The sequence below is a fragment of the Haliotis rubra genome, unplaced genomic scaffold (assembly GCF_003918875.1).
Source record: "Haliotis rubra isolate DU_JTF1 unplaced genomic scaffold, ASM391887v1 Scf192, whole genome shotgun sequence".
NCBI lineage: Eukaryota > Metazoa > Mollusca > Gastropoda > Lepetellida > Haliotidae > Haliotis > Haliotis rubra.
Genome location: NW_025765914.1, coordinates 599,099 through 627,050, shown reverse-complemented (window position 1 = coordinate 627,050; position 27,952 = coordinate 599,099). Strand labels below are relative to the sequence as shown.

General features: G+C 40.4%; 2 protein-coding genes across 2 annotated transcripts; both read left to right on the top strand.

The window, feature by feature from the left end:
* Nucleotides 1-27,952, top strand: LOC124274579. The gene is made up of 6 exons (XM_046709943.1): nt 1-5; nt 14,526-14,528; nt 19,952-20,073; nt 21,009-21,133; nt 23,886-23,970; nt 27,501-27,952. The coding sequence occupies exons 3-6, from the start codon at nt 20,003-20,005 to the stop codon at nt 27,616-27,618; spliced, it is 399 nt and encodes a 132-aa protein (XP_046565899.1). The 5' UTR covers nt 1-5; nt 14,526-14,528; nt 19,952-20,002; the 3' UTR covers nt 27,619-27,952.
* LOC124274578 lies at nt 2,582-7,742 on the top strand. The gene is made up of 5 exons (XM_046709942.1): nt 2,582-2,701; nt 4,168-4,330; nt 4,547-4,662; nt 5,510-5,585; nt 7,546-7,742. Exons 1-5 carry the CDS (start codon nt 2,659-2,661, stop codon nt 7,652-7,654), a joined length of 507 nt encoding a protein of 168 aa, XP_046565898.1. The 5' UTR covers nt 2,582-2,658; the 3' UTR covers nt 7,655-7,742.

Here is a 27,952-nt window from a genome sequence, read left to right as displayed (position 1 = left end):
AGCGTGTTGTTTATTAATTAGAGCGTTTTTAACAAATAATTCCAAACGCAATAGGTGATCGACAGTACTTCTGTTTTTACGGAAACCACATTTTATATCTGTTATAAGGTTATTTGTTTCCCAGTATTATTCTACGATTATTTATCATGCGTTCCATGGTATTGCAAACACAGCTAGTTAGTGAAAACGGTCGATAATTGGACGGATCCGTATGATCACGTCCAGGTTTAGGTATTGGTAATACTATAGCGTCACGCCATTAGGAAGGAAATTTCCCTGACGTCCAAATATCATCTAAAATGTGTAAGAGCGTCTCTAAACATGATTCAGGTCAGTGCTTCAGGAGTTGATAATGTACGTTATCATTTCCTGTAGCAGTATCGTGAGCTTGATCAAGAGCAATGAATACAAAATATTTCATGATAATCTTCCCCATTATCTGAATTTAAATTAATAGTACTCTTTTCTTGTTGTTTCTGATATTGTTGGAATTTAGGCATATAAATAGAAGAGGAAGAGTGTTTAGCGAGAGTTTCACCCAGTTTATTCGCAATATCTGATTTATCGGTAAGTAATTGATCTCCATGTTAAAGATGATGGACACTAGATTTAGTACCTTTACCTTTCATTTTCAGGACCATGTTCCATACCTTGGACATGGGCTTTCGAGAATTTATTTTGGATACATAATTTTGCCAAGATTGGCGTTTAATCTGTTTAAAGGTACGCCGTGCTTTAGCATTTAAAATTCAAAATTTATTTAAAGTATGCACTTAAGATGGCGACGGAAATAATGCTCAGCTTGCTTCCATGCCTTCCTAGCCTGTTTGCACCCATCGGTGAACCAAGGTTTTCGTATGTGTGGAATTGTAGAAGATTTAGGGATACACTCATCAGCTATATTAGGGCATCAGGAACCTCTATAAAAGTTCAGGTTTAAGTCTGTTGCTACACAGAGTTCGATATAAGTTCCAGTTTTTAAAGTTACATCTCGAGGATGAGGTAGTATCAGATGGGTTCACATGTTTTAATACCGTTCGCAAATGACCATTCAATTCACTCAATAGGTCTGGGTCTGTAATTGATAGATCTAGAGCTGAATATGTTCTCGTGCCAGGATGTAAATATGCGTTGGAACCGTCATTATAAATGCATAAATCATTATCTGAACAGAACTCTTCCAATAAATTACCTTTAGCATTAGTAGTTGTACCACCCCAAAGTGGGTTGTGGCCATTTAAGTCCCCCATAATATAACAGGGTTTTGGCAGCTGGTCATAGAGAGTTTGAAAGTCAGCCTTCTGAATGGTTGAAGACGGTGAGACAAAGCCCCATATGATTTTGAAGGGGAATTGCCGGCAAAGCCACATTTTCAATACACAAACTAAGTACAGAGTTATTGACTAGTTAAAAAAACGCCCCTGATATTGTTTATATAATTAGTCGGTTTAAGATCTCAAATGATGTTATATAGAACAAACATATGATCAAAGGATATAAGGATCAAAGGTAAGCTGTGCCTGTGACTGTTACTGCCTTCATGGACTACGTCACAAGATCAACCAGTTAGCCCAAAAGTGCCATCCCAACTGTTTTTGAGATTGTCAAACTGTTCAAACGCGAACAATCATTTACGGAAGTTGCAGTCTTGAGACTGTCGACCCACTGGACAGCCACTTCAAGACGCAAGAAATACAGAAATATTGACAGCTGACTAAGGTCACTGCAGACACAGTTGGTGAATCAGCATTTGACTGATGTAGAGTATGCAGACCGCATCGCCGGCCTGCTCCATTTTGAATGAACTATACTAGGCTATACTATGTGTATGCTTGTGATTAATGCTGAGAATTAATTATGTGAATTGATGATGGTGTGAATTAAATATGAGTTGTGTGAGTGTTTTTTACTATGCTACAATGCATTGCTATGAATACAACTGAAAATAAATGGTATATATCTTTGCTTTTCTGTGTTAAATACGGTACCTTATTACAGAGGTTAACAATATTGTGATAGCATTGCCGCCAAAGCCACATTCCTCCGTTGTTCATCCGTGTCCTTTGCCAGGAACGCCACACGATGTTCAGCCTGTTTTTTCTTAAATGTGGCTTTGCCGGGCTGTAACCACACCATCATCACCTTTCACTAAGATAGGTAAAATGGAAAGGTGAGTGATCAAAGGCTTTGATAAAGTGGAAGATATGCTTGGAGAGAAGTTAACGCATACGTCCAGGAGATATATACAATTTAATGAACCTTCTGATGTCAAATGATGTCCTTATGTTGTCAAATGGAATAACAGTTTTTCGACCCTACCAATACAGGGAAAAGTGTTGTTAAAAATGACACCAAAATTAGGCTTCACACATTGTACCCGTATGTTTATAGACCCCGGGGTCCCGATCCACAAAGCGTTCTATAGCATATCATTGGCTAACGAATAACGTAGTGCTACGAACGCGTTCGGCAGAGGGTCCCTGGCGTTTGGCGTGACAAACGAACGCTTTTAGTCACAAAGTCACCCCCACTGCCCCGTTAAGTGGCAGAGATAACCTTTGCTTGAAAGCGTAGGATGATAACTGTAACTGACTCAAACCGGATACATGATCATGTGACTTGTTGTGATATTTCAGACATCAACTGCTTGCTGTAAGGATGGCGTTGGTAATATGTGTGGCGGTTGTTCTCTTCTCATCTGGTAAGTAACCTTCATATTGTAGTGAGTGAGTGAGTTTAGTTTTACGCCACACTCAGCAGTATTCCAGCTATATGACGTCGGTCTGTAAAGAATCGAGTCTGGACCAGACAATCCAGTGATCAACATCGTGAGCATCGATCCATGCAATTGGGATAGGATGACCAAGTCAGCGAGCCTGACCACCCGATCGCGTTAGTCGCCTCTTATGACAAGCATGGGTTGCTGAAGATCAGTTCTAACCCAGATAGTATTATTTTCCAGTTCCATTACCTGATGGCTAATTGTTGCATAGAGTTATACTGAGGTGCAGACATTACTCGTGTCAGAAAACAATAATCGTTCGGTTCGTCCTCATGATAATCGTTACCACATTTCAAATAAATTTCTTTCAAAATTAAACTTTGAAGATAACACCTTCAGCATTATAAGTGCTGTGTGTTGAGATATCCTGGCATGACAAATCATATGAGATACATAGAGAATACTACACGAGGTCTCATTACATACGAATTATACGAAACGAGTGTCCTTCCTATGGTATCTGACCGAGCGAAAGCGAGCATAGGAAGCATAGGACCATAGGAAGGTCACGAGTTTCGTATAATTCGTATGTAATGAGACCGAGTGTGGTATTCTCTATGTATCTCATATGATTTGTCATGCCAGGATATCTCAACACACAGCACTTATAATGCTGAAGGTGTTATCTTCAAAGTTTAATTTTATTTATTACCCACGTCTTACATGCGTTAAATTGACCAAATAGCGTATTTTTTTATTTTTATGGTTTTAAACCGAAACCGGTTTCATAAAGAGGTTGCGGAAGAGTTTTGTACGGTTGTACAATATTTGCATGACGTCACTGTAATGACGTCACTGCCTTGGTAACAGACGACACGATGCATGTCGCCTCGTGCAGCCTCCTATAGTAAACTACTCCGTAGCACCCCGTTTCTTGGTTTGCAGTTGCTTCATTCGGCATACATCACTTGTGGAAACATTGCGTATATGTTTTTCGACGAATATAATGTCTCAGTTCGACTCACAATTAAACAGCGACACGGCAACGTTCGCAATGTTTACATTTCCACAATGCATTTAAGTTGTAGAATGAATGAATTCACGTGTTTGTTATGAATGAAAAAATAGTTACGTCAGAATGTGACCTAATTGAGAGGTCATCGGTTATCCAATCAAATCGTCAGAATCTCAGGTCAAGTCGTTACGACACAGGTCAACGCGATACGACACTCGTGTGACGTACGAGATTAGTATGCAACTACCCATACGTTGACCACGTGGGTACTTCGAGTTATGCATAATATTCGAGACACCGGCATTCGACTCATCGGGATTTGACTGTATGATAACCCATTTCTTATTGCATCTTCAGTTCAATGACAGAGACTTTTACCTACTATGTTGCTTCGTTGATGACAATACCCTTCTCCTTATCGTCCATTTAGTGTCCGGTCATGACTGGCTTACAAGGAGAGACACTTACGAAGAACCAGGATTTGATTGCTTTGAAACCCCATGTGAGCTCATATACGAACCAGTCTTTCGGATCATGGCACGGCCAACGTTCAGTAATCTTATCGAAGATGGCAGACTGACCCTCAGCTGCAGGTTAGTATCAAATTTCCTTCATAAAATAAAGAAACAATTCACGTCTACTCATTTCAGAGTAGTGATATTCTACCTCTGACTGACGTCCCTTGCTCTACATTAAGAGACAAATTCAATCGCAAAATAAAATGACTCTAACCAAGGTAATTACATTTAAATTTTCCCACCTGCTATATAAATTTCTACATTTGATAATTCGGCATGTTCCCTTTGCAGTCGAGAGACACTGACCCTTGCAAATGAATGCAAACACCCTTCGTCGGGATGTATGCCCTATGTCGAAATGGAGGACCTTTTCATTGCCTTCGATACCTTCTGTAGACACAAAACAGGTATGTGCATGTGAAGATTTGAGCAGTCCCATTTGAACTCTTAGTCCATGGGGGCGGTGGGGTAACCTAGTGGTTAAAGCGTTGGCTCGTCTGACTGACTGACTGAGTTTATTTTTACGCCGCTTTTAGCAATATTCCGGCAATATCACGGCAGGGGACACCAGAAATGGGCTTAACACATTGTGCCCATGTGGGGAATCGAAGCCGGGTCCTCGGCGTGACGAGCCAACGCTTTAACCATTAGGCTACCCCACCGCCCCCGTTGGCTCGTCACGCCGAAGACCCGGCTTCGATTCCCCACATGGGCACAATGTGTGAAGCCCATTTCTGGTGTCCCCGCCGTGAAATTGCTGGAATATTGCTAAAAGCAGCGTAAAACTAAACTCAGTCAGTCAGTCTTAGTCTATGTGTCACTCTCAGTAACACGTTGATGCCTAAAAGTAAATCATATATCCAACATAACCACGATTTTCTAATGGACAATGTTTATAACTCCACCTCATATGTGTTTAGGCTATGTGTTTTCTTACCCGAGAAGATCAATGATGCCAATCAGTGGATTCTCTGGTCCAGTACCAATACAAAACCGGGTTAGAATTGGTCTTCAGCAACCCATGCTTGTTGTAAAAGGCTACTAACGGGATCGGGTCTTCAAGCTCGCTTATTTGGTTGATTCATATCATCGTATCCCAACTGCTTAGGTCGATGCTCATGCTGTTGATCACTGGATTGTCTGGTCCAGGCTTGATTATTTACAGACTGTCGTCATATTCCTGGAAACGTGATCAGAGCTGCATTAAACAGCAAAGAAACAGAATGCTTAGGTTATGAAATCTTTCTTTCACAGAAATCCTGGACGATGAGGCATGTTGGACCCATGGGCTGATGCCGCTGGCTGTTGTTTCGTGCCATGATGCAAACAGGTACATGCAGGGTTACAGCTCAAGTTTCCTTGATATATACTGAGTTATAGCATTGATATAATTAACACGTAGGTGAACTAAATATTCGGTACATCCAGATATCTTAACATCAACGCTTGGACTAATACACCAGGGTATGTGTGCATTAAGAAACCGAAACAAAAAATCGAGGGAAAATCCCTTTTTAACAAGAGAAACACAAAAAAAAATACAAATGCTGCCCTAAATGGCAATAAAGGCGACAGATTGCAACGTTTAATTGCTGCAAGGTTTCGGAAGTTCAGACGACAGATACTTTCGGAAGACGCTATAATATGTGCACGTAAACAAGCCTTATGATAAGAGGTGCGCTCAGAATTACTTCCCACTGTGATCGCTTATCGTAAAAAGATGGTGGAAATTAACATTACATTCTCATCTCAGATTTTCCTTTGGCACACGATGACCACAGCAGCGTATAAAAACAATCGGGAAATATACTCTGTCGTCAAGCGAGAGGCTGGTAGTACTCATGCGTATGTCAGATGTCTTCCCAATAACATATTTCCCTCTTAAGTTGTTTTACTGATACGAAAACGTTGCCATAGGGCTTGTAAGTCTCGCGAGGCGCTACTTCTGGTACTAAGCTGGTTCCGGGCTCCCTTTGCGCGCGCCAACGTCGATATGCGAGACGGGTCCCAGCTTACTTACGGTACCATTTTTCCGGTGACAAGTGTATATTCAAGAACTAGTTCTGGTTCCAAGTTGCGCGACCGCCAAATATGACTTTACTAGACCGGAACAAGTGTACAACCATGCGTGGCTGTCACAGCTGTTGACAGTCGTAATAGTTGGCTAATTTGGGGACGGTTAGATCGGAAATTTGTTATTCCTACAAGGATTATCGGTTCTTTACTGTCAGCGGACAACCATGATACCACTTGAAAAGTAATGAAACGTTGTTTCTCACGGGAAGTGCTAAACAACGTAAGGTCTCGGGAAGTGCCGTGACCTACTTACGGGCCCGACAATTTCAAGGGAACAACGAGATAGGGTAATACAGATTACGTCACTAAGTTATATTAATGTTGTTTTGAACTGTGACGGTCAAAGTCCGGTATTTATTCTTGAAAATGGACTGTCTAAAATACTAGGTCTATAATCACCATACCCGTGTACGTTGGAATTCAACAAAGTGACTTCTCTATTTTCAATAGAGAGACGTTTAAGGATATGTCCATTATGTAACTCAGCTACAGAAGATGAAATTCACTTCGCTTTTGTATACCCACATTTTGTTGATTTAAAACATATATCCCAAATAATTACTTGTTAAAATATCCTTCATCTGCCTTTGCTTCCATTCTATCCTCAACAAAAATAAAAATGTAATAGGTAATCTTGCGCTTTATGTAAAGCATGCTGTTATCCTTAGAAGCGATATCTTATCTGAACTGTAATTTCTTTGTGAAATGTCTGTAACATGTGCTGTACATATACTTGTATTACTTGTATATGGGGCGGAGGCCTTAAGTACAATAAATATCTTTGACTTTGACTTGATTGGCATTCTAGAAGTTGGGTAGATGAAGAATGAGGACTATTTTTATGGATATACAACTTCTTTATTCTATATAGGCGACGTTTCGACGTCGCCTATACAGAATAAAGAAGTTGTATAATGAATCTATGTCGAAACGTCGCCTATATAGAATAAAGAAGTTGTATATCCATAAAAATAGTCCTCATTCTTCAACAAAGTGGTAAACATCAAAGACCTGCATCACTTAGGATTCCCCTTTCATACCTTTTAGAGAAACATCAAACCAAACTCACGACTCACACTGCTTTTGCAAATAAACGCATATCACCATGTGTACCTTATGACCTGGTTATTGAAAAAAAGCATGAATGCGCCGTGTTTTTGGTGACAGGTTATGCGTACTTTAATTTGCATCTAATCCGTTTGTTCTGACTTCAGTATCGCCTTTGCCAACTGTGTGCAAGCAAGAGTGACCAATATCACAGAGTGCTCTTCCGGTCGTACTGGCGCCATCTTACGGCAGCTGGTGTTGGACGTGCGTGCTTAGACGACGCCATGCCTCCATGCAGACAGTGAGGAAACTGAACCAATACTCCATGTAATGTTTTTTTTGGAATATATTAGTCTATCAATCATACTAGTATCTGTGTTTTGTATTATCGGTGAGAGAGAATGATATAGTGTCAGACGCGAGTTTTATGATTCATACATGTAGTTCCTGTGAATCAGAAACCCTTTCTTGAGGTATAATTAATCGACCCAGGCAACAACCTGAAATGAACTATTGCCCAAGAGAATCGATACCACATGTTTGAAAGGACATTAAAGAAAAAACCAAAACGATACAGAAATTTGAGATTGGTACATTTCATTTCAGGATGTTGCACAAATTCATTCAATCAAACCTTTACAATCATTAGGACAGGCTTGTAAAGACCTGAGGGGTCTAAAATGAAAATTTCATTAAGACACACATAAGGAGGCAAGTGTGGGAAATGTCACTACAGAAGTCTCAAAGTCACGTTAGTACCGGGTATGTCCACCAGTCGGTTGGCAGATGACTCTGATCTTCACAAGTTCCAGCGGATACATCGCCAGCTTGAGGTCCATCCTGCATGGACGGTGTCATTGCTTGACGCATCACTCAGACGGCAAGCTAATTTTGTCACCAAAGCCTGCGCTACAGTGAGAGACCTATGTGAAGCAGGGCTGTGTCATCGGTGTAAAATGTTTGTTTGTAAAATTTCGCTTCATTTGGACATTAGTCGTTTAGTACAGATGATCATTTCAGTTAGCTGGTGATCAAATAAATTAAGCAAGGTCTGTTTTAGAAATTTTGTTTAGATATAAATGACAAGCCATATCATATCATTGAGAAATCTCTGCTGGATAAATAAAAATTCGGTACGACCCAAACAGGAGAAATGAACACCGGCACAATATATTCCTTGTTTACATAGGGTTTCAATCATATAAGCTACTCTTTGGCTTTGTAGATCATATCAAGCATGCAGTTTGACCTTTAGAAGCAATCATTCCTGTCATCGCGAGACACATATCCTGCATCCAGCCCTCTTGGCATACAATCCCGGCTCATATTTTGATGGCGTTTTTCAAATAGATTAAGTAAACAAATTATCATATTTGGGTGTGTTCGTGTAGACAAGGTGTGTGTTCGTGTAGACAGGGTGTGTGTTTGTGTGCTTGTGTTCGTGTAGACAGGTGTGTGTGTGTGCTCATGCAGAAAGATTCTGTCTACAGGAACTCATGCATCACATATTAACAAGCACACACACACCTCTCCTGTCTACAAGTAGACACACATCCCCTGTCTACAAGTACACACACATACCCTGTCTACAAGTACACACATATCCCCTGTCTACAATTAAAAAAAATCCCCTGTCTACAAGTACACACACATCCCCTGTCTACTAGTACACACATCCCCTGTCTACAGGTACACACACATTTTCCTGTCTACAAGTAAACACATCCCCTGTCTGTAGTACACACACACACACCCTGTCTACTAGTACACACACATCCCATGTCTATAAGTAAACACATATCTCCCGTCGACACGAGCACACACATCTCCATGCTACAAGTAGACACATCCCCTGTCTACAAGTTATCAGACATCCCCTGTCTACAAGTAAACACACATCCCCTGTCTACAAGTAAACACACATCCCCTGTCTACAAGTAAACATACATCCCATGTCTGCAAGTAAACACACATCCCCTGTCTGCAAGTAAACACACATCTCCTGTCTTCAAGTAAACACACATCCCCCATCTACAAGTAAACACACATCCCCGGTCTGCAAGTAATCACACATCCCCTGTCTACAAGTAAACACATATCTACTGTCTACAAGTAAACACACATCCACTGTCTGCAAGTAAACACACATCCTCTGTCTACAAGTAATCACACATCCCCTGTCTACAAGTAAACACATCCCCTGTCAGTAGTACACACACAAACCCTGTCTACTAGTACACACACATCCCATGTCTATAAGTAAACACATATCTACCGTCGACAAGAACACACACATCTCCTCTCTACAAGTTATCAGACATCCCCTGTCTACAAGTAAACACACATCCCCTGTCTACAAGTAAACACACATCCCCTGTCTACAAGTAAACATATATCTACTGTCTACAAGTAAACAGACATCCCCTGTCTGCAAGTAAACACACAACCCCAGTCTACAAGTAAACACATCCCCTGTGTACAATAAACACACATCCCCTGTCTACAAGTAAACACACATCCCCTGTCTACAAGTAAACACACATCCCCTGTCTACAAGTAAACACACATCCCCTGTCTACAAGTAAACACACATCCCCTGTCTACAAGTAAACACACATCCCCTGTCTACAAGTAATCACACATTCCCCGTCTACAAGTACACACACATCCCCTGTCTGCAGTAAACACACATCCCCTGTGTACAATAAACACACATCCCCTGTCTGCAAGTAACCACACAGCCCGTCTACAAGTAAACACACATCCCCAATCTAAAATAAACACACATCCCCTGTCTTAAAGTAAACACACATCCCCTGTCTACAACTACACACACATCCCCTGTCTAGAAGTAAACACACATCCCCCGTCTACAAGTAAACACACATCCCTGTCTGCAAGTAAACACACATCTTCCGTCTACAAGTAAATACACAGTAAACAAGTAAACACACATCTACTGTCTACAAGTAAACACACACTGTCTACAAGTAAACACACATCTTCTGTCTGCAAGTAAACACACATCCCCTGTCTACAAGTAAACACACATCCCCTGTCTACAAGTAAACACCCTTTGTGTACAATAAACACACATCCCCTGTCTACAAGTAAACACATATCTACTGTCTACAAGTAAACACACATCCCCTGTCTGCAAGTAAACACACATCCCCTGTCTACAAGTAAACAGATCCCCTGTGTACAATAAACACACATCCCCTGTCTACAAGTAAACACGTATCTACTGTCTACAAGTAAACACACATCCCCTGTCTGCAAGTAAACACACATCCCCTGTCTACAAGTAAACTACCCCCTGTCTACAAGTAAACACACATCCCCTGTCTACAAGTACACACATATGTCCCGTCGACACGTACACTTACTTCTGTAGTCACCCATCCCAACTTATTTTCCCCACCTCATACCATGCCATGAATTCTACCTTTGTACCATTATGTACGAACACTATTCTATATGTACATCTTGTTATATGCATTAGTTCTCGTGGTTCTATAAAATCTAGATGTTAAACTGATCAATGTAGTTCCCTGCCACGACACGTTGTGATAGCAATTCTTCTATCACACGTTTTCATTGTCACAAGAGTTACGTCCCTTAGGCCTCTATGATCGTAGGTTCGATTCCCAGAATCGCCCGCACTGTGTTTCCTCCTTTAACATTATCGTTACAAATATTCTGACACATATTATTAATTTGTTTTTTTTGTTGGAAAGAACAACTAACAACTAACATGTAGAAATCTAACAGAAAAAGATACATTACACTACACGCCATTGTAGCTTCTGGCGACGTTTCTGCTACAGTGTACCCTTCATGTTTCTGTTGGCGTTGAATACTTCTGTATAATAAAGGAATTTTTACAATCTTGTGAGTATCAAGTATATTTTTGAATTTTGAAAGTTAGATTTTTTTAAAGTTAGAATTTCGCCCTCTTGGCAGCAAATGGTTCGAACTGATGCAAGTCCAATTCGGCGAAATTCTGGTTTTGGTCATGGCTAAGCCAAACCAGGAAACAATAACTATAGTACTCATGGAAATAGACATGAATGGTTTTTGACAACAATTAGACAGCAGTGTATTCTACGGCAGTTCAGTAGCACACTGCATACGAATCGTCTACTATAAGTTATTTGAAAGTTTTACAGAGGCCTCAAATGCCATAACCTTAAATAACATTGAGATACCAGTGAATAACTGACAAATTGAATTGAAATATACACAGGATTAGATATGCAACAATAAAAGACAATACAATGGGCGAAATATTTGGTAGCAGCACGGCCTGTGTCATTGGTCGTTGCGCTCACGAATGTCCAGAATTGGTCAGTCACAGAACTCGACATTTCATCGGAATTCCAGATAGTAAATAGCAACAGCAACAGTACATTTAGCAAGAGTGTGAGTTGGGGAGTTGGGTTGACCTCATTTTGGACAGTATTTAAATTATAGCCAGATTGTTTCCAATTTATGTTGTTCGTAATTTTAACCAAATATTCTTTTGCTTGTACAGATGAACTCTTGACTTGCCTGGGCACATGTTTGGAACAACCAGTGATAGGTTTCTGCCTGAAGTAGGGACGCAACTCTTGAGAATTGTGGCACGTTTGACAGTTTGACCTCTTGTACCCATCAGTGAAAGAGAATGCTACAGAAAACACCCATGACTAATTTATGTCATTGACAAAGATGTGGGAACGTCTGCTTTTGATACAAGTGCTGATGGCTTTGTCATGTATGTGATCAACAACTAGGCAAAGGCCTACTTAATGATCTACTCATTTAATTTAGATAACTCTCACAACACCCGACCCTCTTCGCTGACGACTGTAATGTTTAATTTACTCTTTCAAAAAGAGTAACACCGAACGGAACTCATAAGCTGAATGTCACGTATGCAAGGAAGGAAGGAGAAATGATCATTGTAAATTCAAACACCATAACCTTGTTTCAAATTTAAATTTTATTGTAATTTCCTTTCTGTCGTGAATGATGCAAAAGCAGTTACGATTATTGTAGTACATGCATCCAGATAATAGGGTAATGTTAGACATTTGAGATAATTGGCTTCTGCATTACAACTATGTCTATTTATATTTTAAATCTGCCGTTTTTCGCAATTAGTGAACCTTACAGACATTTGACCTGATCACATCCTGATTATTTCTTTGTGAAAAACACGAAGACTTTCCAACGTTTTTATGCAATTAGTTTATTTACGGTATAGAATGGAGTTGAATGTTGCGAAATTGTTCCGGATGTGAGGATAATAAATCATGTACATATGATCAATTGGGGTAATCATACAAATACTGATTACACCCGTACGTCGACTGTTGTTTTTCCAGGATGTAGTTTGACACAATTGTTACATTATCTTATATGACCAACAAGTTGTGTATTCAGAAGTTTTGGCCATGAAGTCGCGATAAGTTGCACTTATCGGTGGCCCCCACACAGTAAGCTGTTTAGATTTCCAGTTTTGTGGATGGTGGAGTGGTGTCGATCGGTGACAGTGTGAGAGTACGTGTTCGAATCTCCAAAAACGCCTGAACCTTACCTCTTTTCTTTACCACCTTAGGCATATTAGGCATTTCAGTTAGCGAGATTGATGAAGGAGCAAAGCCTGAAGACAAGTTGATCAGAACCGAACATAGGTTTTAAGCCATGCCTAAGGGAGGCAACTCTGCACTCTGTACTAACAATGGTACATGATATAAAAGTAGAGAGCTTTAATTTACACTGACAGGAGCCAAACGTCCATATCGGGAGACGTGTCATACTTGTTCTTGTCATCCCTGTGTGTATGCAGTTTGACCTTCAGAGTCATCTCTGTCATGGCGGAAAATATCAGTCACTGAACTCAGATGTTCATGACACACATTGCCTGCATCTTGCCATCCTGGTATGCAATGCACGTTCATATTTTGAATACATTTTCACAAAAGATTAAATATGAAGTACATAATAAAAAAATAATTTACAAGCGTGTATAAAGTGTGTATATAGCCTCTTGTCGTACTTGTCGCCCTGGGCTGCAAACTATATTGTACAAGTTTAACTATAGAGTTTGATTGTTACACACGTACATATCTCCTGTCTACACGAACACACATTCCCTGTCAACATGTGCACATACATCTTCTCTCCACGTGTATACAGTCAGCCGCTGAGACTGTCCCTCGTGAAGAGCAACGTGGTAAGTGTAGGGTAACGCTCTTCCCTCGTCTGGGTCTGGGTCTGTATTGGTCCTAAGCACCACATTTCTGATCGAAAGAACTATCAATTTGGGCAACCGTTTTGAGCTCCTGTGTCGGAAGAGGATGGGATTCTGGCGGTTGAGTGCACTGGTTCCAGTAATAGCTTTCCTTTGCCCAATAAACCACTTCGACAGTTACTTCATCTACATATGCGGTAGAATTGACCCGGTTCTATGAATGAGCTGGCCACGACAAGCCCTTTGCCTGGTACGTATGTTTGGATTAATTTCGGGTTTCTTAAAAATAAATCTATTGTTTTGTCTTTAATGTTTGCTGGAAGCAAAGTTTCTTGATTATTAATCTGCCTGGTGCCCAGTGTCAGAGGGCATTGGCTCATGGGCAAGTCTTGTGGGATACATCTTTACGGGATATTTTTACTTGAGTATACATTCTTGGTACCCTTGGTGTCGTCTGTTGGAGCACAGGCAAAATGTAGCGAAAATAGGGTCGCGCAACAAAGAGAAAATGACCAGTCTTCCTTTATGCGAGCGAAGCGAGCGAAGGGTGTCAACGTGCTTCCCTCGCTTCGATTCGAAAAATGTTTTTAATATAGAAATAAAATATCGTCATCATGAAAGGTAGTCACCAATTTCCTCGCAGAGTTGTGCTCTCAGATTTCTTATTTAATAATTACTCACGTACAATGTATTTAATTCAACATTTTAAGCGCCACTCAAATCGTTCTTCGCCTCCGTTACCCTTGCCAGCTTCCGAGTGAAGGAACAAGAATAAGCAGAAATTAAACACAAATATCATATTGAATTATTTTACCGTTAAACCGTTGGAGATTATTTTTCTTATCTGCCGTCGTTATTGTTAGAATTTTCGTAACATTTATTCTACAAAAAACACTTCTGGCGTAGCGGGTAAATGAAAGCATATTTATATTTAACTCCTCTGTTCTTTCTCTCTGTTGAACCGGAATTTCTAAAAGAGAAAAATATAATAAAAAGCAAAAAACAACTCATATGTATATTTGGTCTTCCAACACACGAGGACTATCGTAGGGTTGGCTATCGCCACGCATTTGTGGATCATGATCTTAGGAAGCTCAGACGTCACAATCTCCAGGTCACTCCCTAATACAACGGCAACCCCCCATTACCCCTACATGCCACTACCCCTACAGCTTATAACAACAAAGTTTACGGTCTGTTGCACTGTTAATCCACTGCCTGTTACCTATTCCACACAATGGACTAATCCACTTAAGCGACATAACAACACACAACTAAAAGGTTGAGAGAATGATTTTAATGAAAAGTGATCATCATTTGTCATCATCAAGATTTAAATAAGAATTAACAATGATTCGTCATCATGATTCTTTGATGGACATTAACAATTAATTGTTAACATTCAATGTTAACATAGTCATTTGTGTCAAGTGTTTCAGTCTATGAACATTCAGTGTTTCAATCTATCCCAGCTTAAGCAGATAGCCGACGGCGTCCAAGAACTGAAGAGGTGATTTCTGTCCAAGCTCAAGCTGCTCCTTGAGTCTACACAGGCGATTGTCAATCTCCCTGAAGACTCGCTTTCTGCTTCTTGTCGCAGCTTCAAAGTCTATTTGTGAAATCTTCACCCTCTCAGCATGTTCAATTCTCCTAATGACTTCTACAAATCTGTATATGTTCTCTGGTCCCACGTCTGGCATGTATGATGTAGACTTGATTCCATAGTGCAGGGCAGGCAGTGAATGTTCCATCCATGTAGATGTTCTCGGCTGACTGCAAGGCCTGAATACTCTCTTGGGTGCAAAATGCCAGGATCTTGTCATCATCGCCGTCAGCAAACAGGAGGAATGGTCGACCATCTGCTGTCTGCGTCCGGGGATCTTGAAGGTCGACTTCTGATCTCGTCTGTGGTAAAACAGGAATCGTCTTCTGGCGGTGGCGGTACAGGGCGCTGCACATAATATTACTGTGTATCTTTTATCATGGAACTAAAACAGCTTAATTTCAACATTTAACAACCTACACATTATCCAATTTGTAAAATTGTTCTACTCACTAGAGGTTTATCTTTCATCATGAAAGTAAAACAACTTTTAGCTAATCCCAAATTTCCTTGACACAAAACACTAAAGAACAGTTTAATCCCTCCCTTGATCTCATCTGTATACTCTATGCACTAATCTCTCTTTGGGTCAGTTCATTATGCCAGACAGGTAAATGCCGTGTATTGTTTTAACTAATTGTAGGGGTACTGGGCTGTAGGGGTACTGGCATGTAGGGGTTATGGGATACAACTCGCGGGTTGTAGCAATAGACCGATCCATTTTGATCAAAATTGGCGCATGCGTCAATTTGCGCCAATCAGCAGGCCGAGCGCGATTTTTGGATTTGTCAGACTTACTTCCGAGGTCAAACGATGCCTCCGAAGCGATTTGCTTCGAACTATGTCATTCACACCTTCAATATCTGTTATGTATTGCTGCGATTTCATGTGTACCTTTACCAAAACCATTACGAGACAAAGACAAAAGATTTGAGGCTTATCAAGGAGTGCGATAGGCCTCACGATTAGTTAAATGTCGGCACAATCGTTCATGAAACCTACATCTGCTCGAAGGTGAAACTTTGTTATAAACACGGACAATGATTGTAATAAAAAAATTGTTTTTTCTTAACGTTTTTAGTCAATACTGGGCATTAAGTCAGTAGGCCATAAAGCTGAACTGAGGTATGCGAGAATGCCGTGGCACAATGTAAACATATCTGACAGCCACCTGATTTCGGTTAGAGCCGACCAAAATAGCATAAATTGCTACATTAAAAAACAATGTGGTGGATATTATAGCCTTGTCTCTAAGATATTTCTTAATTTTGTCACACATTTTATGAATTTTATTAAGTTTCAAAATCGAAATTTCAACGCCTATATATGTTAATAGTGCAAAATATTCGATGAGTAATATTTTTTTCAAAACGGAGATATAGTCAGTGTCAGCAGTTGCTTATCACGCAAAATCCACACAATATTAAGTCATATGCGTGCCTATAAAACCATACTTTGAATATTTCAGAATTACTATGAAGAGATGGGGTCTTTTATTGAATTACCGTACTCCATGTGAATCAAAGCGGTTTGGTTTGGTTGTTTTTAACGCCGCACTCAGCAATCGAGTCACGACGGGACATCGCACTGATCAACATCATGAGCATCGATCTACAAAATTGGGATGCGACGACATATGTCAACCAAGTCACCTGCCTGACCACTCGATCCCGTTAGTCGCCTCTTACGACAAGCATAGGCTACTGAAGACCAATTCTAACCTGCATCTTCATGGGTCGAGTCCAAGAGGAAAACTATGTGAGAAGAATATTATGGAATATTGAACAGAGTGAAATAAAAGTGTCTGTCTTAACTATGAAAACATTATTTGTTTTGAAAAAAATACAAAGGCTACATTTTGGTCACACCTTAGTCAAGCATTATCCAGTCCTGGAACAGAATAAATAACCAAATTCTCAGCTGAATTTTCATATAACTGGAATGAATATTGAATCATATTATCCCAGTTTGATGTAATCCTTCATACAAATCATCAGCTTTTGAGGAAGTTTTCAATATTTCATGACTGAGTCAAAGCTAGTGTTTATTAAGGTTTTTGTTGATGGTTATTTGGAAAATGAGCTTCATATTTACTTGCAAATTTGTAATCAACTTAAATACATTTTTTATGACAATTAGTAAGTATCTCAGTAAAGGAAATAGATCAAAATTAGTGTTATGTATTCTAGGGATATAGCCCCAGATCCAATTAAACAAAGATTATCATTGCTTAAGAAGCAATAATGTTTTGAATATGTTATTTTATTGACAAAAAGCTTTGAACTTAGGGTATATTCTTTGCGCCTAACTTGCATTAGTAGTTTGCGGTTAAATATCTTTGACTGAGGACAATTCTAAGAAAAAGCAATATATTAAAAATATATTTGTATTTTGTGTATCATTCTATTCCAAAACTAGTTCATTGTTTGGATAATCTCTGCTCAAGGATTTTGCCATCACAGGTTTCCTATTTCTGGAAGATGGGTCATTGTACAGGTGCAGACTATATCTTGATTTCTGATGCCGTAGCATACCTGTACCTAAACGCTGGCAGTTTGTGAAGTTCAGTATTCTGGAAGTTGGATCACTAATTTAAATTAGGATTTCAACAAATTGGAAAGTATGATTTATTTTTAAAATGGATATCCTTATAGTCAGTGTTATTTTCGGATGGTGTGCAGATGTTAAAACTTTTGAAGAAAGACGTTTTACTTAGAATTGCTGCAGTTTTGCAGCTGAATATCGGCTTCTGGGCAGATCCACATGGAAACATACTGTTTACAAGCGCAATCATCTTTTCTAGATTCCCAAATGAGATCAAATAAGATTATGTTGTGATTCATTTGTTTGCATTAATAAATAAGGACAAATAAGGTGAGCGAAGTAGTAGACAGGGGAAATATTTTTTATGCTTTGGTTTTATTTACCATTCTTTTAATTCAGATTATTGGTTTAATTAAGTTTGAACAATTAATAAATAAATAAAGGCAATGTTGACAATCAATTTAAAGATACTGAAACAATATGCAACATGCACATGTGGTTGTGTTCACGACTTTTATAAAATTACGAAAAAACAAAAAAACCAAAAACAAAATCAGTTACCCTTCCCATGTTAATATGGTTGAGGGACGTGAATTGCCTGACAGACTGGTTCGAAAGAAAATACGCTTCCCACTCACAACAGCTGGCCTATACGATTTTTCATCGGGCTTGTAACTCATTTTCTCTCGCCATATACAATCTAACAACTAAAGGATATTCAAAATCAAATACGTATATATAACTTCCAATAGCATTCACTAACGACGGATACCAAAGTACCACAAGCAGAATTCATCAACAACGCAATCACGTTTCGCCGGCGGTGACGCCATAGCGATTAGTCGGTGGTTGACCCTCTAACGTGATAAAAACAAAACAAGACGAGAGTGTGCGGGGCTAATTGGCCGGGACGGGATCGGTCTGTTACTGCTTAAGTTGGTGATTTATAGAGGACACCCTGTATATAAGTTTGATGCTTGAGCCACACCAGTTATTCTCTGGAAACAAGCCGCTGACGATGTTTGGACGAGGTATCTTTCTTCTGTATTTGCCAGCAATATGTTTTTCATTGGGTGAGTACTTTGTTGAGGATTTTCAGATTCGTGAGTTTGTTGTTTTCTCTATCTGACTATTTGTCAATAGACCAGCAATATGTCTTCTTTTTTTCTATTTTTGCCAGCAATGTGTTCTTCATTTGGCGAGTACTTTGTTGTGTATTTTCTGATTCCTAAGACCACGGAGTCCACTAAATGATCACAAACTACTGTCTATAAATTTTAGCTACTCATTTAGAGCTCTCATGGTAGAGCGACCTAGGGCACCATCAGTTTCATGCAGAACAATACCCTTCCAGCGTTCGAAATTAACGTCGGTCCTTAGGCCCGAAGCCGACTGAAAACCACTCAGACCCACAGCTTTGGTTTTCTGCAGGTCTTCATGGCCGACAGCTTTTTTCATCCGCAATAACTAGGAGTATTATTTCCATATTTCAAGATAGGGCCTACACATTCTGATCAGGACCCACAACTTTTTATGGTTCTGGGTCCTTAGGGTCTGCAGCTTTTAGGGGTTAAGGGCAAACACTTTCTTTCATACAGTCATAAAATCAATAACTTTAATGATTTACTTCAAAGCTTGGAACATATGGTATTTTACTTATATCAGGGGCACATTATGCCAATGTAACTGATATTCTATAAGCATAGCACTTCAGTAGCACAACCAACAACCAGGTCCGAGTCAATCTGCGATTCGAACCCACAATCACCGAATCCTTCCATTGGTGAGGGACGTAAGGATGTGACGCGAAAGTCATTAAAAACTGGCTTTAACTATATTGCTGATAAAGGAGTAGGAATATACTCCGAAACGTCGTGTCCCTCAAAATAAAGAAGTTGACATCCATAAATTCTCGCCTCAATGTGTATCACTTATAAATGCTGACCCGTGAAGATCCGGTGAGAATTGATCTTCAGTAAGAGGCGACTAACGGGGTCGGGTGGTCAGACTCGCTCATTTGGTTGACACATGTCATCGCAACCCAGTTGCGTAGATCGATGCTCACGATGTTGATCACTGTATTGTCTGGTCCACACTCGATTATTTACATACCATCGCCATATAGATGGAATATTACTGTGTGCGGCGTTTCAACTATATAGCTATGCGGCGAGGCACTATATAGCAGAACCCTCAAGGAAATGCGGACGCTTGCTTACACCTACTGACTCGCTGCATGAAGAACAGCCGCCAAATGCAAGCCGTGGAAGACGTCTTTATTAACGGGAGTTTAGCTAGATCATGCGAGTGAGTAACCTCCTGTTTGTGTGACTTATAGTTATGGAGACATCAGGTACATGATATCACACTGTATGATGCAGCTCGTTTCTGATTGATAACCGTAAAGACACTTGTTTTCATACACCCCGTTAACAGATAACGTATCCCAAATTATTCACCCATGTGAATACAGTGACATCAATGCGTCGTCTCTGAGCCCCTATTAAAGTTTGAGGGGCGGCGGGGTAGCCTAGTGGTTAAGGCGTTCGCTCGTCACGCAGAAGACCCGAGTTCGATTCCCCACGTGGGTACAATATGTGAAGCCCATTTCTGGTATCCCCCGCTGTGATATTGCTGGAATATTGCTAAAAGCGGCGTAAAACCATACTCACTCACTCATTATTAAAGTCTGTTTCATGGAACGTGTTTATAGTAATGCAAGGGCGATAACCCTTGGTATGTTTGCGTAGTGTTCTAGCTTTCCGTGAAATAGTTCATTGGTCATATTTATGGAAACAGTTGAGATAAATGAGCAAATCTTCTATTGTACATTGGAAAGTGTACAGGTAAATGACTCATGTTATATATTAGGTATGGAAGTGTACAGATAAATGCGTTATGTTATATATTAGGTATTGAAGAGTGCAGGTAAATGAGGCATGGAAGTGTACAGGTAAATGCGTTATGTTATATATTAGGTATGGTATATTCATTTTTTAGCGATCTATAGCCGCTTTTTAGATTATATCGACGTGTATAGAAAAATATCGTCTTATGGTTACATGCGAGTTTTAAGTGTAAATTTGTGATAGTCTAATTGTTTTACAGTCCTTTGTCGATAGGTATTTTTACCGTGTGTTTGTTTATATACAGCTGTCATAGTCACGATATGGCTAAAATATATTAAGTTCTGACTCACTTAGTCACTCACTCACTCATGTATTGGTGAATGCTTGTGAAAGGCCAAACGTCCTGGAGGAAAGCCGCAACTGTATTGACGCTGCCAGTCATTGCAATAACAACCCTTTCTACTACGGCGTTAGCAGCTCTCAATTGGTGATTGACTTCATTTGCCAGAACGGTGAAGGTATGATGCATGAAATTTGATTACACTTCATAAAACGCATGATAGTACCATCTATGTTTACGAGAGCGAACTGTTGTGCAATACCATGAATGTATGTGTATGCGGTGGTTCTATGGATTCTCTTTACGTGGGTGTCATTTGGAGATTGTGCACCTTTAGCTCTATACATTCTCTTTACGTTGCCAGATGTCATGGAGATCGTGCACCTATGGTTCTATACATTCTCTTTACGTTGCCAGGTGTCATGGAGATCGTGCACCTATGGTTCTATAGATACTCTTTACGTTGCCAGGTGTCATGGAGATTGTGCACCTATGGTTCTATACATTCTCTTTACGTTGCCAGGTGTCATGGAGATTGTGCACCTATGGTTCTATACATTCTCTTTACGTTGCCAGGTGTCATGGAGATCGTGCACCTATGGTTCCTATGGTTCTATACATTCTCTTTACGTTGCCAGGTGTCATGGAGATCGTGCACCTATGGTTCTATACATTCTCTTTACGTTGCCAGGTGTCATGGAGATTGTGCACCTATGGTTCTATACATTCTCTTTACGTTGCCAGGTGTCATGGAGATCGTGCACCTATGGTTCTATACATTCTCTTTACGTTGCCAGGTGTCATGGAGATCGTGCACCTATGGTTCTATACATTCTCTTTACGTTGCCAGGTGTCATGGAGATTGTGCACCTATGGTTCTATACATTCTCTTTACGTTGCCAGGTGTCATGGAGATCATGCACCTATGGTTCTATACATTCTCTTTACGTTGCCAGGTGTCATGGAAGATTGTGCACCTATGGTTCTATACATTCTCTTTACGTTGCCAGGTGTCATGGAGATTGTGCACCTATGGTTCTATACATTCTCTTTACGTTGCCAGGTGTCATGGAGATTGTGAACCTATGGTTCTATACATTCTCTTTACGTTGCCAGGTGTCATGGAGATTGTGCACCTATGGTTCTATACATTCTCTTTACGTTGCCAGGTGTCATGGAGATTGTGCACCTATGGTTCTATACATTCTCTTTACGTTGCCAGGTGTCATGGAGATTGTGCACCTATGGTTCTATAGATTTCTCTTTATGTTGCCAGGTGTCATGGAAATCGTTCACCTATGGTTCTATACATTCTCTTTACGTTGCCAGGTGTCATGGAGATTGTGCACCTATGGTTCTGTACATTCTCTTTACGTTGCCAGGTGTCATGGAGATTCGTGCACCTATGGTTCTATACGTTCTATACATTCTCTTTACGTTGCCAGGTGTCATGGAGATTGTGCACCTATGGTTCTATACATTCTCTTTACGTTGCCAGGTGTCATGGAGATTGTGCACCTATGGTTCTATACATTCTCTTTACGTTGCCAGGTGTCATGGAGATTGTGCACCTATGGTTCTATACATTCTCTTTATGTTGCCAGGTGTCATGGAGATTCGTTCACCTATGGTTCTATACATTTCTCTTTACGTTGCCAGGTGTCATGGAGATTGTGCACCTATGGTTCTATACATTCTCTTTACGTTGCCAGGTGTCATGGAGATTGTGCACCTATGGTTCTATACATTCTCTTTACGTTGCCAGGTGTCATGGAGATTGTGCACCTATGGTTCTATACATTCTCTTTACGTTGCCAGGTGTCATGGGAGATTGTGCACCTATGGTTCTATACATTCTCTTTACGTTGCCAGGTGTCATGGAGATTGTGCACCTATGGTTCTATACATTCTCTTTACGTTGCCAGGTGTCATGGAGATTGTGCACCTATGGTTCTATACATTCTCTTTACGTTGCCAGGTGTCATGGAGATTGTGCACCTATGGTTCTATACATTCTCTTTACGTTGCCAGGTGTCATGGAAATTGTGCACCTATGGTTCTATACATTCTCTTTACGTTGCCAGGTGTCATGGAGATTGTGCACCTATGGTTCTATACATTCTCTTTACGTTGCCAGGTGTCATGGAGATCGTTCACCTATGGTTCTATACATTCTCTTTACGTTGCCAGGTGTCATGGAGATTGTGCACCTATGGTTCTATACATACTCTTTACGTTGCCAGGTGTCATGGAGATTGTGCACCTATGGTTCTATACATTCTCTTTTGTTGCCAGGTGTCATGGAAATCGTTCACCTATGGTTCTATACATTCTCTTTATGTTGCCAGGTGTCATGGAGATTGTGCACCTATGGTTCTATACATTCTCTTTTGTTGCCAGGTGTCATGGAAATCGTTCACCTATGGTTCTATACATTCTTCTTTACGTTGCCAGGTGTCATGGAGATTGTGCACCTATGGTTCTATACATTCTCTTTACGTTGCCAGGTGTCATGGAGATTGTGCACCTATGGCTCTATACATTTGCTTGAAGTTGGCAGGTGACGTGGAGATTGTGCACCTATGGTTCTATACATTCTCTTTACGTTGCCTCTGGAGATCGTGCACTTGTGTTGCAATGATTTTGTAGATATCTTTACTTAGGTGCTATGTGAAATTGTGTTCGCAGTGGTTATATAAGCTCTCTCTTCGTATGTGTAATGGGAAACGACAAACCGAAAATGTTATGAATTTATGTGCTTTGTCATAGGTACGTTTACTTTCAGTTTGATGATGGGGGGATCTCAGTATATGATATTCTCACTGGTTATCAAGTTTGCCATACTGGTTATGTTGGAGGGATGCGTAAGTAAGATAGACGCTGCAAACCATGTCGTGGTTCCACCATTGCCATCCTCCTCACTGTTTCAGCATTTGTAGCGGGGAAGGACTGCTTTGGCCGCGCGATGAACGCGTCAATGATCCGTAACTGCATCAATCCTCCGAGTAGCGTGTGGTAAGATAGTTTATTTCATCTAAAAATATTTACCTGTATGTGTTGATGCACAGGATGATCTCAGTAGTACCATGTTATTATTCTCTCTTGGGTGGTGGGGTTAAAGTGTTCGTTCGTGACGCAAACGACCCAGGTCCGGCTCCCCATTTGGGTAGAAACCCATTTCTGGTGTCCCCTGGATATTGCTGGAATATTGCTAAAAGCAGCATAAAACTAAACTTACTCACTCTTATGTTTTGTTACTATTTCTTGGTTTTCATCATAGAACTGCGCACCCAAACGCACCCAATGCATACTGTTGTTTTTCGCGTGAACGCAGAAGCGTTTCATCCCAGACGAGTTCAATGGGTGACAGATCAGGGGATCTTGCGACCCGGAGTAACATTAGGACTGTCCTGATTAGGTTATAGGTGTACAATCGGGCAACGTGTGACCTCGCGTTATCGTGTTCAAGGGTCGTTCTCTCGCAAAAACGGTAAAGCGACCATTGGATTCAGGTGGTCCTTAATTAAAGCTAATGTGTATATGATATATATGATTTCGGTGTTTCATTTAGGCAAAGTAACTTTGCGTACATCAGTGCCTCAAAGTGGAATATTTACCAATGCTCGATGATTCAAAACAATGAATAGAGGTATTGTTCTGACTTGGGCTGTGTATTGCCCCAAATTTCGTACTGCGATACGTATTGCGATATATTGTGAAAGAACAGTTATTGAGATCTGTCCACTTTGTAATATTCTTTTACCTTCAAATTGAATCATAGTATGTGTGAGTAACCACTGTACATTGTATAGCTTCTTTCAAAGCAAAAAAAAGGGAAAAAACAGAACATTCTTCTGTTTATATTTTGATAAAGTCCTCCGGGATAGTGGAATTTGTATGTCACTAGCATTTTCCAAAAAATTACTAGCCGTACACTTTATTATAAACAACATTCATCAAGTCTTTCCTTTAATTGTAACTGCTGTCCAAAAGAAAGTTAACGCAGATAATTGTATGATTTCTTATTTCATATATGTATATGACAAATTCAACTGAAACTGGCTCACATCATGTCCTCCATAAACCCAACCATACTATTTATATACTTTAACTTCTTTAGACAACAAGGGGCGGTGGGGTAGCCTAGTGGTTAAAGCGTTCGCTCGTCACGCCGAAGGCCCGGGTTCGATTCCCCACATGGGTACAATTTGTGAAGCCCTTTTCTGGTGTCCCCCGCCGTGATATTGCTGGAATATTGCTAAAAAACGGCGTAACACCATACTCAGTCAGTCAGTCAGTCTTTAGACAACAAAGGATGTAGAATTTCAAGTAATTTAAAGAGTCTGAGCTACTGTGCACATCTGTATTACTCAAGAAAAATGTAATTAAAGTCACAATCATGTGACATGATCTTGAAGTGCACATTCTCATCAAAACAATGATTTATGCGTCTATGTCTTTGAATAAAAGTATTATTAACATTACCTATTTCATGAATAACGTTGGGGACACTTTCTTATAAAGAAATGATTTCCAGTCTTCTGTGTCAGTACATTCCAACCCGACCATTACGATCCAAGAATCACCAGCTACTTGTCATTCCTAACGTTCGACTCTCATCCTATGGGAAAAGATCATTCCAACACGCAGCCGCCAGTCTCTGGAACAACTTGCCAACTCACATCAAGAATGCTGAATCTTTGGACACATTTAAATCGTCTCTAAAAAACCCACTTTTTTCGTCTTGCCTATTACTAGACTTTCTATGTTCAATTGTCTCTCTGTAAATAGTTTTACCTATTTTCTTTTCTCCTATAGTATTGTAGCGCCATGAGCGGGTATTAGTACCTGGATGTAGCGCTATATAAATACCCAGATTATTATTATTATTATTATTATTATGTTTTACAGATTAAAGATAATATGCAGCAGAGAGGGTTCGGGTGATCCTGGCACAGTCAGGCTGGTAAGGCTCATCATCAGCTCAGGGCCCTTGCCCCCTCTACACGCAGCCCAGACACCGAATGGGACTTCTCCCAGGAAACGCTGCCTAGTCGAACCCACCAAGAACTTTCCGGAGAATATGAAGGCTCCCCAACACTGCAGCCTTCTGCATTACCCAGAGTGTCAGAAGGGCTGTACTCCCGGTGGAGAACCCGGGCACTCTCCTGATCTGCGCCAAAAGATGAGGAGGTACCAAACCAAGGGCACCGAGAACAATGGGGAGCCTGACGACAGTGTACTTGGGATGCAAGCGAGACATTTCAAAGGCGAGGTCCGCATATTTATCATGCTTTTCCTTGATCTTGTCAATCACATTCCTGTCAAAAGGGACAGAAAATAAATTCAATGATATATATAAATTCATTGGCTTTATCAAAAAAGGACAAGATCAGGTTTATTATTATTATTATTATTATTATTATTAAATGACTTAACAAAGCACTCAAGATATATGGCAAAAGTCTCTCTGTATAAGATATAGTAAACTTTCTTTAAAATTGAAACATGAGAAACACCTGAATATACATATATATCTTTTTCCTCACCATTAACATTTAGGGGGTATACGGGCGGAAGTCATTCCTGCGGTGTTGAATGGATTAAAATAAAATCTTTGTCGGTATACCGGTACATCATAAACGTATCGCAATACGTAATTGTTACAATGTCGTATTGTCGTTTACCGGTATGCCGGGGGGCGGTGGGGTAGCCTAGTGGTTAAAGCGTTGGCTCGTCACGCAGAAGACCCGGGTTCGAACCCCCACATGGGTACATTGTGTGAAGCCCATTTCTGGTGTCCCCCGCCGTGATGTTGCTGGAATATTGCTAAAAGCGGCGTTAAACTAAATTCAGTCAGTCAAGTTATCTAGTTCTGACACATAATGATGGAACGCAATAGTTTACTTACAACGGAATTTTATGCATATAACTGAGACTGAATATTATCTTGTATGGACGTTCTATATCAAGAATACAAATTATCAGCAGATGGAAGCGTTTTTATCACTGAGAATTTTTTATCATTAACGAAGTTTATCTGAAGTTAAAATATTTCTTCGGTATGTCTCAGCTGAATATCGACTGCAAACGATGCGGAACCTAGAAACCTAATATTCAGTTCAATGTGCATTGAGGCTGGTCAATACGACCCCCTCTCCCCGCTCGACTTGAACTGACTGACTGAGTGTTAGTTTTACGCCGCTTTTAGCAATATCACGGCGGGGGACACCAGAAATGGGCTTAACACATTGTGCCCATGTGGAGAATCGAACTCGGGTCTTCGGCGTGACGAGCCAACGCTTTAACCACTAGGCTACCCCACCGCCCCCGCACGACTTGAAGCATCATCAACATGGCAATGCTTCGTCAGCTAGTATTGCAAATAATTGTCATGTTAATTTTTTATATCATTGTCATCCTCTAAAGTCGTGTCTCTCTATCGCCCTCCTCATTCCCTCCCTGAATAAACACGTCACTTTAGTTAACGTGAGAACATGTAATCCAGAATTTTTGTTGACAATCGTTTCTCTTTATGTATTTAGTGTATCTACCTGCGTCAGAAATGATGTGGCAATGATGCCCGGTTGCTCTGAGGCGGACTCCATCCTGATGGGTCGCATGGTAGCCTATTCCCTGCAGGGAATACCAGGACAGTGCTAGATACAGTTCAGGCGTCTCTCTAAACAATTGAATGGCCATTAAGTCTCAAGGTATTCCCAGGCTTCACAAGGGACCGACCATGAAGTCTTCAGATGTTTCCTGCTCTCACGAAAAAACACAACGCTAAACTCCGTTGGAACTCCGTGGAATAAGTGCATAAGACTGCCCAGGTCACGAATTACAAATGCATGGATCTCCTAGAGACATTTTAACAGAATATGTATGTTACATTATCCACTATTGTAGCTTGTGGCTATATTTCTGTCAACACGCCCTGCTACTGTACCTGTTTGTTCCTATACTAACTGTGCATAATAAAGACATCATTGCACTC

Bases quoted from the DNA above. Each gene is read 5' to 3' on its own strand.
- LOC124274578 (XM_046709942.1), top strand. From the start codon at position 2,659: ATGGCGTTGGTAATATGTGTGGCGGTTGTTCTCTTCTCATCTG. The intron at 2,702-4,167 runs GTAAGTAACCTT...TCGTCCATTTAG, and splicing joins GGTTGTTCTCTTCTCATCTG to TGTCCGGTCATGACTGGCTT. The intron at 5,586-7,545 runs GTACATGCAGGG...TTCTGACTTCAG, and splicing joins TCGTGCCATGATGCAAACAG to TATCGCCTTTGCCAACTGTG.
- LOC124274579 (XM_046709943.1), top strand. From the start codon at position 20,003: ATGAAGAACAGCCGCCAAATGCAAGCCGTGGAAGACGTCTTTATTAAC. The intron at 20,074-21,008 runs GTGAGTAACCTC...TGCTTGTGAAAG, and splicing joins AGTTTAGCTAGATCATGCGA to GCCAAACGTCCTGGAGGAAA. The intron at 23,971-27,500 runs GTAAGATAGTTT...TTATGTATTTAG, and splicing joins AATCCTCCGAGTAGCGTGTG to TGTATCTACCTGCGTCAGAA.